At 40.7% G+C, this 19,346-nt stretch overlaps 2 protein-coding genes and 1 long non-coding RNA gene across 5 annotated transcripts in view; 1 reads left to right on the top strand and 2 right to left on the bottom strand.

The window, feature by feature from the left end:
* The window catches only part of LYPD6 (LY6/PLAUR domain containing 6), a 32,057-nt gene extending 28,531 nt beyond the window's left edge, over window positions 1-3,526 (top strand). For all 3 annotated transcript variants that reach the window (XM_017736062.1, XM_017736061.1, XM_008635016.2), the window contains exons 4-5: window positions 1,549-1,679; window positions 3,289-3,526. In XM_017736062.1, the coding sequence (XP_017591551.1) occupies window positions 1,549-1,679; window positions 3,289-3,483 (326 nt within the window). In that variant the 3' untranslated portion in view covers window positions 3,484-3,526. The remainder of the gene's footprint in view (window positions 1-1,548; window positions 1,680-3,288) is intronic.
* On the bottom strand, window positions 325-11,407 carry LOC108447101. The gene is made up of 3 exons (XR_001862502.1): window positions 9,342-11,407; window positions 1,731-1,813; window positions 325-1,654 (listed from the first exon to the last, which is right to left on the bottom strand). It is a non-coding gene; the product is annotated as an uncharacterized LOC108447101 (long non-coding RNA).
* A 531-nt stretch (window positions 11,408-11,938) lies between these two features.
* MMADHC (methylmalonic aciduria and homocystinuria, cblD type) lies at window positions 11,939-19,319 on the bottom strand. The gene is made up of 7 exons (XM_008634989.2): window positions 19,099-19,319; window positions 17,417-17,561; window positions 17,021-17,238; window positions 15,805-15,910; window positions 15,207-15,337; window positions 13,568-13,654; window positions 11,939-12,532 (listed from the first exon to the last, which is right to left on the bottom strand). The coding sequence occupies exons 1-7, from the start codon at window positions 19,105-19,107 to the stop codon at window positions 12,338-12,340; spliced, it is 891 nt and encodes a 296-aa protein (XP_008633211.1). The 5' UTR covers window positions 19,108-19,319; the 3' UTR covers window positions 11,939-12,337.
* Window positions 19,320-19,346: the final 27 nt, after the last annotated feature.

Genomic DNA, 19,346 nt, shown 5'->3' with positions numbered 1-19,346 from the left:
TTTCTTTTGGAGGGAGGACGACCCCCCTGCGTCTGCAGCCTGTGGCAGGCCCGTTATCAGCCCCAGAATTTGCTTCCTTTGAGCTACAACCAACAACAATAAAAGCCACCGGGCTGGCTGGCACGGGATGAGACCGACATTCCCGGATATTCCTTGTTTTGCAAGGAGAAAGGGGTGTGGATTTTATTCCTCGTTGTGGATTTAGCACTTGGCCTTGCAGGAGGTGACAGCCATCCATCGGTTTCCCCGTGCCAGGAAAATCCATCGCTCCGAGATGATTCCACAACAAAAGAAAGAAAGGAATAAAGAATAAAACAGCCTTAGAAGAGTTATGGGGTGTTGGGAACTTTATTTATTCCATGTGGGATCTGTCAGGGAGACCTCTGGTGCCAGAGCAGGAGACATAAAGCCCAGATTTCCTGGGAATGGCACTTCCAGCAGAATCCTGGGAGCTTCTGCACAGAGAGCGCTCCCTCTGGCATAAACCTGAGCTTTAGGGTGGGAAAAGCTGGAAAACACATGGAAATCTCCTTTTTCCTCCTTTTTCCCCTCTGGGAAAGCAATCATTTTATTACTAACAAGCTGGATTAATTAGAAACAAGGTAGAATGTAGAAAATAAATACACAGTGGTGTTCCACGTGTGGAAAATCCAATGTTTTCCTCTCTGAGAGCTTGGAGGAAGCACCTTCAGCTTCCCTCTAGGGAATAAGGCAGGGAATAAAATCCAGATTCCTTATGGGATTCCTTATAAATCCTCATTCCATTTGTCAGTCGTTCTGCTGTGGATTTTTTGGGGTGATTTACAGATGTCAGTGAGGAGTAGCTTAAAGAAGGAGGAAAAAGAGAGAGGATGGGGTGACTTGGGGAAGTGGTGGGAATTCAGGGACACATTCCATGGTTTGGCCTGAGGAATAAATTAATGGATCAAAATGTTCTTCTAGGGTGAAAAAATGATTTATAATATTATTTTAAAGTATTTTTATTGTATATTATATAATCTTTTTCCACCTATACACATGAAATAAATAGGGATTGGGAATATTTCCATTTTTTTTAAAGATAATGCCAATTAAACTCTGAGTGTACAAGATTTGGGGTGTTTATCCAAACTTCCCTCTGTAAGTGGATGATCCCATGGGTGGGAATTGTTTTGTCTGTAACACAGACCCACATTTGGGAATAAATCCCAGTATTCCAGAGCAGTTTGAATCCTTGGGATCACACCAGAGCCTGGGGTTGAACACAGGTGAGCATTCAGTGTCATTATACAGAAACACATCAAAAATTCTTATTTTTTTAAAAATTCCCGAGATTTCTTCCTTATTTCTTCCTGCTGGTGGACTCTCAGGAAACGGGAATTGGGCAGATAAAGATTCTCCCATGGATTTTAGGGACAAAGTACCACTTCAGCCAGCAGATGACATACAACAAATACCTCAAAAATTGGTATTTAAAAAAAAACCAAAACAAACCAGGACTCCTTTCCTATTTTCTCCTGCTGGTAGACTGCCAGTAAAGTGGAATGAGGCTTTTCCATGGTTTTTTAGGGACGAGGTACTGCTTCAGCCAGCACATGATGAAGGCCAGCGGGGAGAGCGTCTCTGTCACCAAGCGCTGCGTGCCCCTGGAGGAGTGTCTGAGCACGGGCTGCACCTACATAAAGCACGAGGAGTACAAGGTAGGGAGAAAGTGGGGGTAAAAGATGCAAATCTGGGTCATTGGAGCTTACCTGGTAAATCCAGGATGTGTAAATGTGTGTAAAACTTCATAGAACTGGAGTTTCTTGAGAAAATATGGTCGGTGTGAGTCTATCTAAAATAGAAAAGTTTATATAATTGGAGTTTATGTGTAAATCTGTATGAAATGTTATGTATATAAATATAAAATTGTAAATAATTATAGGGTTTATGAGTATAATATGTATATGTAAATATAAAATACATAAAAATATTCTATACTATATATTGTATACAGTATATATTGGATATAATATTTAGTTAGCATTATATAACTATTATGCTATATTATATATAGCATAATAGAATATATTCTGCAATATATTTTTATACTATATATACAATATATAATATTACAATGTATGTATAATGTATAATATATACAATACTATATATCTAATATATTGTAATATTTTATATATAATACAATCTATAATAATATAGAATATATATTAGATCTATATAGTATATAGTCTATAATGTGTGATATATATTTATGTAATGAATATGATATATAGCTAATATCTACAGTATATTAGATACAATATTGTATAAAATATATACATATAAATAGGATAAAATATATAACAATATATAACACTACATAATAATATGATATCAAAATACAATATACAAAATTGAACGACACATATTCTATAAAATATCAAATAATGTTATTTAAATTATATAATATATAGGAATATTACATAAAATCTATAATATAAGAGATATAAAATACGAGAGGTTTAGCATAGTATATAATATATAATTTTTAATATATATTTTATATATAGTGTATGATATATACTATATATCATACACAATATATTTAATGTATCTACAATATCTACAATATATTGTAGATACAATAAAACACATAATATATAACAATATATAATAGTATAGGATATCTATTAGACATCATATATTGTATATAATGTACATGATATAGAGAGAATATACTGTATATTATATATTATATAGAATGTATTATCTATATCTTATATATCTATATATAAAATGTATTACATATAATACGTATTATAAAGTATATAAAAATATACTATACAATGTATTTTATATTTGCACAATAAATACAGCAAATTAGATGTAATATATAATATAGAATAATATAGAATTCATATAGAATAATATAGAATTCATATAGAATGATATAGAATTCATATAGAATAATGTATTATATCTAGCATACATACTTTATATAACGTGTATATTATATAATACCTAAAATATATGGCACATCATAGATATAATATTTAGAATACAAATTATAATTTATGGAATAATTGGACTGTGCCAGAAGTGTGACTGGGCCAGTGGGTTTCACTTGGGAATGGTAAAAAAGCGGGGAAAAAAGGAAGGGGGAGGAAAAAAAGGGAGAAAAAAAATTGTTCTCCCAATCGATGGATTTCAAAAAAAGGTGGGAGGAGAGGGAGAAAAGGAGGGAAAAATCACAGTGGGCTGCTTTGCCAACGTAGCGCTGTTTTCCCTGTGCTTCCTCCCTGGAACGGCGGCGTTCCCTGCTCCCAGGTGTGCACGTCGTGCTGCGAGGGCAGCATCTGCAACCTGCCCCTGCCGCGGAACGCCTCGGACGCCGTGTTCGCCACGCTGGCCCCGCTCAGCGGGACACCGCGCCCGGCCCCGCCCGGCCTGGGGACACCGCTGGGGCTGAGCCTGGCGCTGCTGGCACAGCGCTGCCTCTCGGCCACAGGACAGGGACAGTGAGAGGGACGGGGATGGGGATGGGGATGGGACAGTGAGAGGGAGGGGGATGGGACAGGGATGGGGACAGGGACAAGTGAGAGGGACGGGGACAAGTGAGAGGGATGGGGATGGGACAGGGATGGGGACAGGGACAAGTGAGAGGGACAGGACAGGGATGGGGATGGGACAGGGATGGGGACAGTGCCAGGGACAGTGAGAGGGACAGGACAGGGATGGGGACAGGGACAGTGAGAGGGATGGGGACGGGACAGGGATGGGGACAGTGACAGGACAGAGACAGGGATGGGGACAGGGACAGAGACAGGGACAGTGAGAGGGACAGAACAAGGATGGGACAGAGCCAGGGCCACGCTGCCACAGCCGAGCCACGCCGGACAGCCGCACGCACCTGGAAGGCTGAATTCCCTCCTGGTTCTTGGATAATCCTGAGTTTGGCATCGGGATGCACTAAAATTCCCACGTCTCTCCTGTTTGTTGAAGGAACTCCTGGAAAGCATTCCCAGAATCATTCAGGCTGGAAAAGACCTCTTAGGCTGGAAAAGCCACCAAGTCCAGCCTAACTTTGATAAAGTCTGGCTTATTTTGGTGAAGAAATGGCGTTTAAAGCGTCACCGCTCACCTCTTGGGAATGTCCCCCTTGGCATTCCCAGCTCATTAACTCCGCTGTCTCATTAACACGCGGTAATTAACACATAATCGGGGGTCTCTCCAGCATTCCCACTCCTCCTGCTCCTCTGGGATGGGGCAGGAATTCGCAGCAAGGAAGCAGCACCTGGAAAGGAGGAGATTCCAAAGGAGCGGCTCGCCCTGCACCGTTGGGGTCCAGCACCCCGGGACTCGTGGAAAACCGCGGAAAACGTGGAAAACCAGAGAAATCCCTAAAAATCCTCATTTCCAGAGGGATTTGAGGTCCACATCCCTCGGCACGAGGAGGAAGGAGGATGAAGAGCTGCTGCTCACCTGATTCCCGCTGGTTTAGGGGGAATATTTCCAATATTTTCCTATTTTAACCCCAAACCCCCCAGTCTGAGAGAGAGAAAATTGATCCTGAACATCTCCTGGGATTTTTATTCCATGGATTCTGGGCTGCTCCCAGCTCCAGCTGTGTTTGGGTGACCTGAGGCACTTGTTTGGCTCAGAAATCACGGATGCAATATTTATTTCTGTATGTTGAGGAGGCTTTGAAAGTGGTGGGAAAGATTCCTAACGCTGACCTTGCCAGGAAAAACGGATGGTTTGCAAGGCAGTGAGCCTGTAATATAGAAATGATCCCCAAAAATATATAAATATAAATTAAAAAATGTTTTACATCACTTTTAAAAAAGAATCCACTTTATCTTGCAAAGTCAGTAATAAAAGCAGGGTGTCATGGATTTGCTTTAAACTGTTTTAGAATTAATTTTTTTTAATCAGTTGTTCTTTTAGGAGCGGGTTTTTTCCTATTCCTGCTCCGAGGTAACTTGAGCTCTATCAAATTCCAGGATTTTTAGGCTCAAAGTGCTTTTTTGGGGGGAGTTACAGGGAAATGCAGACTGGTGGAGAGCTCCCCAGCTCCCAGAACGGATACTCTGAAAAATCAGGAATCTGCCCATGGAAAGGGCTGTCCTGAGTTTTGTGGCCTCAGGACTGAATTTTCCAGGGAGGTTTCTTGGATATTAAGGAGCAGCCTGTGCTCCCCAATTAATTCCAGGTGATTTCTCTAGGGAAGGAAAGGCTCAGTGTGTTTTTCAAGGGGGATTTTATTTTAAAAATGTATATATATATATTCAAAAAAATGATTTATATACACATCTTTATGAAAATTGACGTTCACCACTGTTTCTTTTTTTCTTTTTCGATTTTTTTTTTTTACTATGAAATCAACATTTTTTGGTGTCACCCCCAGCCAAACCTGGAATTTTGTTGTCCTTTTGGGATTCCCTCACCCAGCAAGAGGAGTTTTAATCTCTTTTTCTATGCAAGTTCCACCTGGCTCCGGGGATTCCCAGAAAATCAACAATTTCTCCAAAGCCTCTCCCTCCTCTGGCAGCTCCCTGAGCTTAAAAAAAGGAAATTAAGGTGACTGAACCCTCCCTTGCACCAGGTTGGGGTTCCTGGTCGGTCCCTGGAGCTCCTGGGGGATTTCAAACCCCACAAATGCTGAGCTGCACCGTATTTATTTTTTAGGAACTCTCTGGGATCATGTTTTGAAATGTTGAATTGTTTTTAACTCCTGTAAATGCTGTACATTTGTATAAATAAAGGGGTTAAATGTTCACTGTGAGGTGTGTGGTAAAATTCCAGCCGTGGAATTAGAAGAAAAAACACCAGGACAAATCCCCCAGAGCAGGCTGGGATTAAATATGATAAAATTATTGAAAACGTGGAGTTTTCATAGAGCAGAGAGGGAAAACAGGATCCAGGCATCCCAAATTTAACAGGAATTCCTCCGCTTTGTGTCCAGAATAAAACAATTTGTACCAAATAACCCCGGGAGCTCAACAGGAGAAAAACATGGGAATGATTCATTAACTACAGGGGGAATTGAAAGAAAATTCCCTAAATACAGCTCAGTTTGGGGGATTATTATATTAGACTGGGATATAAGGGAAAGGGGACTGAGCTGCAAGTCAGGTGGTGTTGTGGAAGACTTCCAGGAAGACAGGATGGAGTTAAATCCCTGCATTTCTTCTGATTCCTGCTCCTATTCCTGCCTGTAAGAGTTATTAATGTTATTGTCCGTGCTTTTGTCCCTAAATGATGCATTTTCCTCGTCTCTCTCACTCCAAAATGTCAGCAGCGATCCCACCCTCTCCCCTCACTCCCTGATTTCCTTTTCCACACCTTTCCACAACCATCCCTCATTCCTTCACCTCTCTTCTCACGGTTCATCACCAACCTCGATTTTTCAATATTCCTGAAATTCGATGTCTTCCTGGATTTTAAACACAGGGAGCAAAGATCACTGGGTAGCATAAAAAGAGGAATCTGTGGAATTCCTGCAGGTCCCCAAAGCACTCCCGGGGAGTAAGGAAATAACTGCACTGCAGCATTTCAGTTCTACTCTAACGCATTCATTTCTTAGCTCGAGGTAGTTTAATTCCAGGTTTTTTTGGGATAACACACACCTGGGGCTGAGCAGCAAAAAGCTGAGGGAAAGCCCAGCTGGCAAAAAACCACCCGAGTGTTTGAGCCCCACTCGAGTTCAGCGATTCCTCGAGGCAGCTCCTCAGCAAAGAGTGACAAAAATGTCACCCCTGAGCCTCCCTGGCCTCAGCACAAGCCCAGATTATCCCCTCCAAAACCTGCTGCAGTCCTCACTGCCTGCAGAGCAAGGACTCACTGAGAATTCCATCATTTTCACAGCATTCAGAGCTAAAAAAGCAGCTCCCAGCCACAATAAAACTCCAATTAATCCTCTGGCAAGAGCCCGGATCAGTTCAGACCCCACCGTGGGTCTGTGCTGGGCCAAACTGGGCAGGGTTGGGAGGAAACCTGGTGGGTGAGGGAGGGGTTTCTGTTGAACCAGGGTTTGTTTGGTCTGAGCTGAGCTTTGCTGAGCTGCTGCTAAAATTTGCTGGTTTAAGAGGCTTTAAGTTTGTATTTAGGGTAGGACTGGGAGCAAACAACTCAGTCTCAGGCATTTTGTGTCATCAGGTTAAAGAGTTGGAGCCGCTGTTAACAAGGCACAAACCCCAGCTTTGCATCCCTAAGCCAGGCCTAAGCTATCTCAACCCAGCCCTGCGTGCAGCCCCTGGCAAAGCCCAGCTTCAGTCAGATGGCCCTGACTTCCCTGGAAACAAAGGGAATTCTCCCAGAGCGGGATGCCCCGGAAAAGCCAACAGAGAGTTTTATTCTTGCAGCTGACACAAGCTGGGATTGTTGGGGCCGAGCAGCTGGGGGTGTGTGTGCACAGGGACATGTAGCTCCTGGAAAACTCTGGGATTTAGGGAAAAGTTCCACTAGGAAGTGCCAGGCTGCACGGAAATTTGAGGGCACAAAAGGCTCCGAGTGATGGCAAAGTTTGGTTCTGCACTAAAGCACAGCCGTGCCTTTATCTGGTGGGAATTCGAGCTGGTTTTAAGGAGATCATTTCACACAGTTGGAAAAGTGCCCCAAAAATCTGAATAAAAATAGAGCCCAGCTCATTCCAGTGGCAAAAGCAGTGCCCAGGTGAAGGTTTGGATGGCTGATGGAAGTAGTTCCCCATCCCAGCTGGAATTAAATTAGTCAGCACTGAGGGAAAGTAATCAATTAAAAACAAACTGGAGGAATTTGACTCGGTATCCCAGGGCTCCAAGCCCCTTCCAACCTGGCCTTGGACACTTCCAGGGATCCAGGGGCAGCCAAAATCCCAGAGAGAATTCCCATGGATACAGTTTATCCTCCTTCCTCAGCCAGCCAAGCCCAGCTCAAGAGGAAGAGAAGGAATTCATTTTACACAGTCCCATGGGCAGGTTTTAAGTGAAAACAGGGTGGTTTCAAAAGTCACCTCATTTCTAAAGTACAGGATTTCAGAAATATTTTAATATATTTTATATATCTATGTTTATAGATATATAAAAGATATATATATTCACGTATCTACATAGATTAATATATAAATACATATTATATAAAAATATATAAATATATAACACGCTATAGAATATATATTTTTATATTAAATATTATATGTATTAATATATTAAGATAGTTTATTTTATAAATATATGTTTATATATATAAATATATATTTATATATAAAACATATTTTTAGATATTAATTTATATTATATAAAACATATAAATATATAACATATGCTATATAATATATAAATACATATCAAATGTTATCTATATTAAGATGTATTGATATCTTTTTATATTTTATAAATATATATTTTTATATATATAAATATATATTTTTATATATTAATTTATAATATATAAAATATATAAATGCATTACATATGGTATATAATATATAAATATATATTAAATATTATCTATATTAAGATGTATTGATATCTTTTTTATATTTTATAAATATATATTTATATATATATAAATATATATTTTTATATATTAATTTATATTATATAAAATATATAAATACATTACATATGGTATATAATATATAAATATATATTAAATATTATCTATATTAAGATATATTAAGATATTTTTATATTTTATGAATATATATTTATATTTATAACTACATATAAATACATATTTATATATATAATATTTATAAATAAAACTATATCTCTACAAATATATATTTATACATATATTTTTACATATAAAACATATCTATTTAAATAGATCCATTTAAATAGATATTTATGCATATAAATACGTATTTATATATAAATCCTGTATGTCTTAGAACAGTACCCTCCTCATCTCCCTCCCTCAGACATTTTGGACCGTGCATCCCTGAAAATCCAATCCCACACACGTTTGGATGAGCAGCTTTCCCCTTGCCCTCAGTCCAGCAGGAAAGTGCCTGGAGAGCCGAACAGCAGGAAAACCGAGAGTGCTCTGTCTTGGCTCCCACAAATCCCTCCAGGAATAAAACCTCTATTGCCACTCTCGAATTAATGATTCCCGTTGCTCTGAGCATCCCCCCCTGTACACTGACTTTTCCCAAACGTTTCCCATGGTTATCCCGAATTCTGCCGCGAGCTGAGCCCCCGGGCAGCCTCTGGAGCAGCACAAGCTGCCAGCCCCGTTCGTGCCAGTGGCAGAGAGCTCGTGGCCCCGTGCTGGAGCTGGCTGAAGTTACACCCGGCTTTGCTGGGCTTTAGGACTGGACTAAGCCCTGAGGAGTGACACCTCAATTAGCAGGGAAGGGGAAGCACAGGGAGGGCCCCATTTCCCCCCAGTGGTACCTCTGAGCCTCGGGGTTATCTGCAGGGTGTTGCAGCCTGCAGGTGCTGCGGTGGAAGGAGCTTGTTCCGTGCTCTTGGTGCCCTTGGAATGAGAGCTGCTCCAATTCCCAGCTTTTTTCCCCTGTCCTTAATAAAAAGAGGCTTTAAAGGAACAGGCACATGAGGCAAGGCAATTATTTTGTTATTAAATTTCACTTCTACATCACTAACAGGACTTTTACTCCCTCCACCTGACAGACTGTAGAGTATTAATTTTAATTTCTTTAATCAAAACCCAGTTTATTTGCTCTCTCCCAAGTTAAGCACAGCTTAATATAAACAGATATAAAGATATATTTAAATATAAAAATACAAGATGTAAATCCTGCACTTGTTGCAGGAGGATGTCAGCAATAAAGCAGTGACTTCCCAAGGAAGGCTGAGGAGAAGATTTGGAATAAATTCCTCCAGATCAATCCCAAAAATACTTACCCCTGTCCCCTGGTGTTAACTAGCTAGCCAGAGATAATTAGCTGTGACTATAGCACTGCTTGAACATGAACAATCCTCTTTCCACTGGCTGAAAACTTTTTTGGGATTTGCTACTTTGACTTCCACTGGAATCTGATAAAAAGTGACCCCAGAGGAGTCTCCAGGTGGAAGAAGCAAGATCCCAATCCCACTGAAAACCTCAGGAGAATCAAGGCCTTACACACAGCAATTCTCCTCCTGAGCTTGTTTCTTTACCTTAGGAAGGAATTCATTTTGGAATACTGGGAGTTGGTTTGGATTTTATTATCAGAATTTGATTATTATATAATAAAATATTATTATTTTATTATCATTTATTTTATTTTGCGTTCCAGAACTTTTATTTTATAGGAGAAAGTGAATTCATCCAGGTTGGCTCTTCTGATGGGAGGAAAACACAACTGGAACAGCTCCAGCTTTTTTTGGGAATTGAGAACATTCTATTTAGAAAAAGATCAGGAATTAGATCTCCCCTCAAATCCTGACATAAAACATTGATGTGAATGAGGTCAAGGCAAAACTCCCAGTATTTCCAGTGAGGTTGCTGCCTCAGGAAAAGCCACTGGAAAAGTCCTTTACAGGACAAAACTTAACTCAAAAATGAACATCCCAGGCTTAACTGGAATAACCTGACAGCTCCCACCCTTCCTAAAGCACAAGAAACCATCCAAAGAAAAAAAAAAATCAAGATATTTCCCATGTTTGTGAAGCATTCCACAATTTTTCCAGTATTTATCCAAGAAAATTCTCCCCAAGTGCCCAGTGAGAACCCTCTTTAATTTGTCTCCTGCTAATTGAGTGGATTTTGCAAACAGACACAACACACTGAAGTTCTCAACTTCTTTAATCCTCTCGATGAGAAGGAGGAAAAAAAACAGCAATAAAATCCTTGGAAGTAACAGAGCTTTTATGGATAGCAGAGATCAGGGATGGGGCTCTGGAATCACAGCACAAATTCCATGGGAAAGGAATCAATCCTGCCCCAAAATTCGGGCGCTTCACCCTTGGAATGTGGGCAGGGCAGAGCCACCAGCGGTGACAATGATGCGGGGGAGCGGGAAAACTTTGGAATTGCTGGCTTGAGGAGGGAATTGGGAATGGAGAGCACTCACTCTTCCTTTGGGAAGTCTTCCTGGCTCCCAGTGAAGATCCAGCAAAGTCACAGAGGTGCAGTGGTGACAAGGACAGAGAGAGGCACTTGGTCAAGGAGCTGGTTCTAAAGCCATAAAAGCTTTGGTGGGGCTGGCTCAGACCCTGGGGAGGGAGCAGCAGAGCCACACGCTCCTGGGACAGGCTGGAAATCCACGGAGTTGGGTAAGGCTGGGAAAAGACCCATGACAAAGTTACAGTTCCTGGATCCTCATCCTGTGCAGCCACATCCACACTGAGCTGCACCGCATTCCCACGGAATAAACACTGAAGGTTCCCACTGTGCCACCAAAAATTGCTCCAAGATTGACTGGGATGAGATTAAAATCTGATTTACTGCTTCATCCCTGGAGCCAAACTGCAAGGCATTGAAATTCCAGGTATTTCAGGTGCCTTGGAATGTCTTCCCTAAATCTGATTTACTGCTTCATCCCTGGAGCCAAATTGCAAGGCATTGAAATTCCAGGTTGTTCCCCGATTGATCTGATTGTTTTTCTGATAGCTGAGGAGCCCGGAACTTTCCTGTTGAAACATCCTTGTAATTGCAATAATTGATCCTAATTGCTCTCTCTGCATTTCCAAATTCCAGAGGCAAGTCTAGATTGCATCCAAGTACAGGAAAACAACGATGAGATCCAAGCATTGCCCTATTATCTCTTTTTTTCACAACGTATTTAATGACCTAAGAAAGTTACAAAAGCAACTTGAAATTACATTTATAGATATAAACTAATTAAATATATTTAGCTAACACTGAGGAAAAAAATCCCAAGCACCATGAAGACAAAAAACAGTAAGAGATGAGTAATTCCAAGGGTAATTAAGGACTTTTTACGGAGTCTCTGGATGAGTTGGAGACCACTGAAAGTTGACCTCATTCTCATTTTCCAACAGCAAATGAGTGATGAGCCCAGTCCTGCAGATTTTATTAAGTTCTGTATTCTGGGAGAACAATTTCATGACTCATTCCATTTTTTCTTTTTTTTTTTGCCAGTTCCTAATTTCAGGAATGGCAGAATTGCTGGAAATTTCAGTGGCATTTTCAGAGGATTTTGAATATTAAGTTGGCCAGTGAAAGGCAGAATTGTTGAGCTAAGTGAAGATGGGAGAGAAGATGAAAAAAGGAAACGATAACCACATTTAAACTCCTGCCTGAATGCTGTCAATTCCAAGTCACACGTGGTGAGCACATATTCCCAAAAGACTACAAATAAATAACAGCTACTTTATTCTCTAAGAACACTTGGGAGTGAGGAATTCCTGACAATGCCGAGGGAGAATCATCAAGTCGAAGAACGCAAAGGTCACAAGAACCTGAGGGAGCTGAGTTTGAGGACTCAGTTGCCACTGAGTTTCCTCATGATGGGGCTGTCAGGCTCAGCGTTGGTGAAAATGCTCCCCACAACCACGTGGGTACCCCAAAGGTTGTGCCTGATCACTTTGCAGCATCCCAGGTCATCCACGGAAAATCCCAAATGCCGATAGCGCTCGTCGGTCTCGAACAGGGGGTTGTTGGTGTAAGGCCCAAAAAACTGAGGGAAACGACAAAAAAAAAAAGAAAAAAAAGAGAGGATTTTCCACAGGAAGATTTAAAATTGTGAAGTATGTTTAAAACAAAGCCTGAGTTCAGCTGTGCCAGGCTGGTGGAGAAGTTTTGAGTTTTCCTTTGGCACTGGAGTGCATTTGGATATCAATCCCACCCTCACGTGCTTTGGAATGAAGGACAGAACCCTGCTAGAAACAGCACAAACAGGACATGGACTCACGAGAGAAACTTCCTAAGAAATGGCAAAAATTAAAAAGGTAACCTTGCAATGAGTCCCTAGAGGGAAAGTTGGTCAGAAGAGCAAAAATGGGACTGAATTGCAGTTTAACTTGCACACTGGTATTTAAATCAAACTGGTATGTAAGATGCAAACAGGTATTTCAGTTCTTTGTCTCAGGAGGAAACTTCTGACTTGAAGTCCACTCCTGATCCTTGGCAAGGATGTTACTAATGGAGTCTGAAGACAAAACCCTACTTCCATCAATCCCTAATTCCTGAAATGCATGGAATTCTGGGAAGCTTTCAAGCACTGTACAGCCCTTACCTGCCTGTTCACCTTATAAACATCCCCTGTTTGCCACTGTTGACACAATAAATCCCTGCTTTTTGTAGTGTTTTTAAATAAAACCCCACTAAGCTGAGCTTTGCCACCATCCCCTTGAACTACGATACGGTTTTAGCAGAGCTCAGACTAAAATTCATCTCCCACTGAATGCTCCTGTTGTTCCATAGGAACAAAAAGTTCATTTTTTGGGACAAAGGGATCATTAACAGGTGCAAAGAGGCTTTTCAAACCCTTCACCTTCACAGGTGTCAAGGTTCCCAAGTTACCTGGGGAGGGAATAAAGTAACCAAGAGATTTGGGGCATAAAACTTCTCCAGCTGCCTAAAATCCAATTTCATTTCCTAACTGAGAGCTGACACACGTGGGGAACTGGCTCAGGGTTGGTATCTTAAGTTATTAAAGGAATTACCCTGAAAAAGTTGGATTTAAGCCAAATTCCACACAGCAATCACTTACTGCCAGTCCTGAGGATGGATCAATGAAATCAGCCCAGTAGCCTTCAGAAGAAATTGCATAGCAGATTTCCTTGGCACCATTGATGAACTGGAAGGAAAAAAAATTGGGAAAAGAAAGGTATCGAATGAGGTTGTTATCACACAAGAAGAATTATTTCTAACTTTATCTGTTCTAGATAAAATCCTTTCTTTAATTTCAGTTATAAAAATTGGATTTTTCTCTCCAATTAGTGCCCTCAGCAGCTCAAAGTTTCAAATTTCTAAAAATATGATTATGATTACTCAGCTTCAGTTCCTTAAGGGTCCAAAATAAGGGAAATTTACCCTCTACAGTAAATTCTGTATTAGTTCAGAATAAGGGAAGTTTACCCCAGCAAATTCTGTATTTTGAGGCTTGATGGCTCTGATGATTAATTATGTCCAAACTGTAAATTAAATCCCAAATATCACAATTTTAGGCACAACATTTCTCATCCAGGATCTCTTTTTTGGTGCTGGAACAACCCCTTGGAGTGAGGTTAATAAAAACTTGAGCTGGATTCATGCAAATATTTAGATTTGGCTGCACAGCCTCGTTTCTTAGCCCCTGAAATGAGGAGTTTTCAGGTGAATTTTTCCAAGCAAACAAACAGATTCCCCCGGGAATTTGCTGTTTGTAACCTTTAGAGCAGGAGGTTACACCCAACATCCTCACACACCCCCAGCCAGTGACCAGATTAGACCTGACAGGGAGGTGCCCGTGGAAGAAAGATGCCAATTAACACATAATTAGACCAGATTACAACGCCAAAAAGCAACAGCCCAGAAATAATTCAAAGAGTAGAACGCACTGAAATGAAGGGAATTTTAATTTGTGTGTAATTTTATGTTGCCTTCTTTATTGTGTGTTTGCTTTAGAGAGGCCACATTTGCATTTAAAGGATTGGAAAGGTCATTTCCAGATGAATTTCAGGCATAATTATGATTTATATACAGATTAAATGCTGGGTTTAGGGAAATTGTTACAAATAATAGGTAGAAATGTTCTTTTTTGAGGTGCTAAGGGGGAATGGCAGTAGTGAATAGCGACACTTAGTGGGGTAATGCCAAAGCTGTGGAAAATGGGAAATAAAGGGACTTTCAGAGACCTCTAGTGGTAAAAGAACAAGGCAAGGTTAAGATGAAATAACAGAACTGAAATCCAGGGTAAAAGAATTTAAAAGCATCCATTAAAGTGGAAAAAAACACCAGAGAAACTGGTGGGGTTTTACATTTTTGATCAGTAAAAACTGCTCAGACAGACTCTACAGTGGAATCTTAATGAAATCAAAGGAAAACCGCAATGAAATCCCACAAAATCCACTGATTAAATCTGGAATAAGGTGAGAAAATAGTTGCTGGATCAGGACAACAATCAAGTGTCTTTACTAATCTCCTGTAACATTTTAACAGACTTTTGTCCCACCCCACTCTGAAGAACTTAAGAATTCTAAGCAGACATTTCACACAAAATAATAAAAAATTTTTAAAGCTGGGGGAAAAAAAAAATCTCCATTTTATAAGAGAAAAGGATTAACTCCAAAATGCTTTAAAAACACAGTAACAGAGCTGGAAATGCACCAAAGCTTCATCTGCAAAGAGAAATGAGCTGATGAACTCACATTTTCTAAGAGCATCTCTCTCTCATCCTCCACCTCCTGGCTCCACACGGTCATGTCATTTTTAGTCTTCTGGGTGACAGTCAGCACAGTCAAACGGTGGGAATTCACCTCTGGGAACAGGGACTCGAAGTCTAAAACACGGGAAAACAGCATGGTCTGCCCAGCTCTTCCATGTGAGCCTCCCCCTCTCACCCAGGCAGATTTCCCTTTTTAAACTTGTTTGATTCCAATTTCGTTTCAGTCATTTCCTGCTTGAACAAATCAGATACAAATTCAGTGCTGGCAGAAGTTTCATGATTCCCATTTGTTGTTTCGTTCCAGTGCCAAAGGATTTGATAACTGGATTTTGGATAGGGAATTAACTCCAGAATCTACCTGGCACTTAAGCAGCAACTGGAAACGACATTTTTGTATGAAATATCAAATATTGTCAACAGCAAAGCTTTGGTTTCCATTCTAAACAATGGGATTTTTGTAATTATTAACTCTGAATTAACCTTTTCCACTCCACATTCTGTGGTATCAACTACAGAACATTTCCTTCAATGTTTTTCACATTTTAAAAGTTGGAATTTCTCAGTTATAAATAAAAGAGAACCTTTTCTCAGCAGCTCAGGACAGGCTTGCACTGCACATTCCACCTTGGCATTTTCAAAGTAGGTTTCAGCATTATTGATTTGCTGCTTCTGGGGAGCATCAGCACCCTAAAAACCATGAAAATTGGAATTTTCTCAGTTAATATAAAACAGGAAAAATTCTGTACATCAAAATAAGGTTTTCTGATCAGATACACTTGAGCAGTTTCAGATGATTTGCAATGAGACTTCACATTTTTCAGCTATTAAAAGTGAAATAGATTTTGGTGTTATTTAAACCCACACAGAAATGTTTATATTTTATAGAAATAAGGAGGATTTATATTTTATTGTAATTGTATTACGTTAAAGCAGAATACATATAAATACAGGAATTATATTAATAAATATAATACATAAATACAGACATTTTTGTTAATTATCAGGCCGAAACAACGCTTTTAAGTATTTCAAACAACATTAACTGATAGATTTCAGATTTACCTGATTCTAAAAGCACCTGGTTTGCACTTAATGAACTAAACCTGAATTTTCTGGTGGCTTTTTTGGGGCAAACAGGATCCACCCAAGCTGAACACAGAACCTGGGCAGCTCTCCAGAGGCTGATGGCTCCCAAGCACATTGGGATATAATGACTCATCCATAAATCCACTCTCCAGCACTTTTCCAGTGGAGATTTGCTCATGGACTCCCAAAATCTGAGCATTCCACAAAGTCAGAGCCTGGAAAGCTGAGTGAGCAGCACTAAGGATTTGTGGGAATGTTGGGATCATGCTGGCAATTATCAAGGCTTTTGTTGATAATGATGTATCTGACTGGCAGCTCTGCCAAAATCTGGTCTCATTGTGAGGCTGGGGGATTCCTGTGTGAATTCCATGGTTTTCAGAATTAAACACTGCCCAAACTTTGCAAATTCAGGTCCATTAAGTAAAACACTGAAGAAAATTTCAGTTTTACTTGGTAAAAGGTGGTGAGACTTGGCAAACAGCACGTTTGGAGACTGAAATTCTCCCATTAAGTCACTCCTAAAATGCTGTTTCAAAACACAGCCTGAAGTATTTCTTTCTCCTAAAAGAAAACAACTCCAGGCAGGCTCTGTGTGACCTCTTGCTCAACCCAGTTAAAGTCCAGATTTCCAAATGGTGCAGAAAATCCTTTGTCAGGAGGAAAGAGGGATGGGTTCTGTTTCTGTCACACCCAGGAGGAGTCTGTTCTCACCTGGAACTCATTGATGTATTGTGCCATCACAAATTCATGCCTCTCGCTTGCTGAGGGCTCTGCTAAAATATCAGGGAGGCTCTTGGAAGCTTGGGATTTCTTCTGGGAAGCTGTGCCATTGAGGTGGCAGTCAAAGCCAATATTCCCAGGCAGCTGGAACCTCTGGTCCTGGGGACCAAAGGGCCCCATCACCTCATCCGGCCACACAGTCCTGGGACCTGCAAGAGGCCTCTCGTCAGTCAGCACATCCCAAACAAAGCAGGAAAACCCAAGGAAAAACCCCTCTCCCACACATGGATTTGATCCCAAACATCAGCGATGCACAAGTCATAAAAATCACACTTCTAAATTCCCACAGCACACGGATTTAAAGGGAATAAATCTGCTTTTCCTTACATAAGTCAGGAGGTGCAGCAGCCACGTGAGGCTCATCTGAGCCAGAGGAACCTGCTGTGGAAAAAGCCTTGGGATTCCCAACTCTTTTGACTAAGGAATAAAAGCCTGGGAGGTAGGTGACCAATCTTGCTCTGTTACAGAGCACCTGAGGAGGGAAAAACAAAATTAAAGTAATTTAAATACAGCTCTGTGGGTCACAAGAGAAATCCTCCCTTGATAATTATATCAAAATTTTAATTATGACCAGCTGTTAACATCAAGCTTTAGAAGTATTTTACTATTATTTCTATATTTTGCTATTCCAAGCAAAGAAAAAGGCTAGAAACACTTAATGAAAAGTCTCTCATGTGAGGAAAAAAGCCCTGAAATCTTTAACTAGCACCACTGAAACCCCACAATTTAAACTAAATTATGGATAGGGATTGTCTCCATGATTATTTCCGTGCATGTCACCCTGGAAAATATAAATCCCACCTGCCACAGCATGGGTGGCTTTTGTAAAATTCAACTTTTCAGGTGGGGAATAGAAATTCTTTGGAGAAAATAACACAAAAGGATTTTCCTCAAGTGCTGTAGCTTAGATTCTGCAAAAATCTATGCAGTTTTGTCACTAAATATGTGTGGAACAAGTTTACATCAAGAGAGGCACTTTCAGAAGTAGTTTCCTTTTAAAAGAACAGAATAAACGGTGCTATTTGTATGTTTCCTACAAAAATTGTGTTTAAAGCATCAGGACCTACGGCAATAAAAGGTTTCTCATTCAGCACCTCTGTGTAAATAAAAATAATCCCTACCAAGATCACAAAGACTCAAATGCTTAAAGACACATTGAATTTATGACTTAAATCAATTATTTACAGTTCAAGCCTGAAGCTGCCTCGTTCTATAACAGCTTTAAAAGGTTCCTGTAACACAACAAAAGTCTAATCCCACTTAAATCTTTCTCTATTATGTAAAATCACTGTTGAAATTAATTTTTGCATCGTGATTGCATTATAAACAGATGTAAACAATTACAGGCGACATGTAATTAGAAGAAAAGAGCATTTTTCCCTATTATCAGCCTCACTCAGCATGGAGATGTCACTAATTACAGCTGTGACTGAGCTCACTCATGCAAATATTTACACACCTGGCATTACACGAGTGAAACAACAGCGAGGAAATGAATGAATTATTCATGGCCCCATGGCAAGAGCAATAAAAAAAAAAAAAAAAAAAAAAAAATCAGTAAAAGGCGTTTTCTTCTCCAGCCTGAAATTAGCTGGGTGAAGCCGTGTGTTACAGAAACACAGAATTCCTCTGTGGCTGAGCACAGGAGAATATAAAAAGCACAGAAAAATTTGTGTTTAATCCTCAATTACGTTATTCCCGCGATTTCCAAACGGAAAGAGGGCTGGCTTGGGGATACTGGGAAGGGATTCTGGGAGGGTGGGCAGGCCCTGGCACAGGGTGCCCAGAGCAGCTGGGGCTGCCCCTGGATCCCTGGCAGTGCCCAAGGCCAGGCTGGACAGGGCTTGGAGCAGCCTGGGACAGTGGGAGGTGTCCCTGCCCATGGCAGGGGGTTGGAATTAAATGATTTTTAAGGTCCCTTCCTTAAACCCAAACCCGTCTGTAACTCTACTGAATCCTCAATTCCACTGCTCCCGTGATATCCACAGAACCTAGCGTGGCTCACTCACATTGGCCATGGCAAACGGTGCTCTCCCCTCGCTGACAGGCCCGGATACCCCTGGAAAAAAGAAGAGAAGAGGGGAGAGGACAGAAAGGGGACAAGGAAAAAGAAGGGAAAGGGAAGAGGAAAAGGAAAGGAAGGCGCTGGACTCCCCAGCCCCGAAGCCTCCTCACGCCCCGCACAGCCTCCCCCGCGCTCCCCCAGCGCAGCCCGGTGTCCCAGGAGCGGCGCTGCCGGGGACAGGCAACGGGAAAA

The sequence above is a fragment of the Corvus brachyrhynchos genome, unplaced genomic scaffold, assembly GCF_000691975.1.
Source record: "Corvus brachyrhynchos isolate BGI_N302 unplaced genomic scaffold, ASM69197v1 scaffold45, whole genome shotgun sequence".
NCBI classification, from domain to species: Eukaryota; Metazoa; Chordata; class Aves; order Passeriformes; family Corvidae; genus Corvus; species Corvus brachyrhynchos.
This window is presented reverse-complemented; position numbering and strand designations above follow the sequence as displayed.

Bases quoted from the DNA above. Each gene is read 5' to 3' on its own strand.
- MMADHC (XM_008634989.2), bottom strand. The intron at 17,239-17,416 runs GTAAGGAAAAGC...GGCCTCTTGCAG, and splicing joins TGCTGCACCTCCTGACTTAT to GTCCCAGGACTGTGTGGCCG. The intron at 13,655-15,206 runs GTGAGTTCATCA...TTTTCCTTCCAG, and splicing joins GAGAGATGCTCTTAGAAAAT to TTCATCAATGGTGCCAAGGA.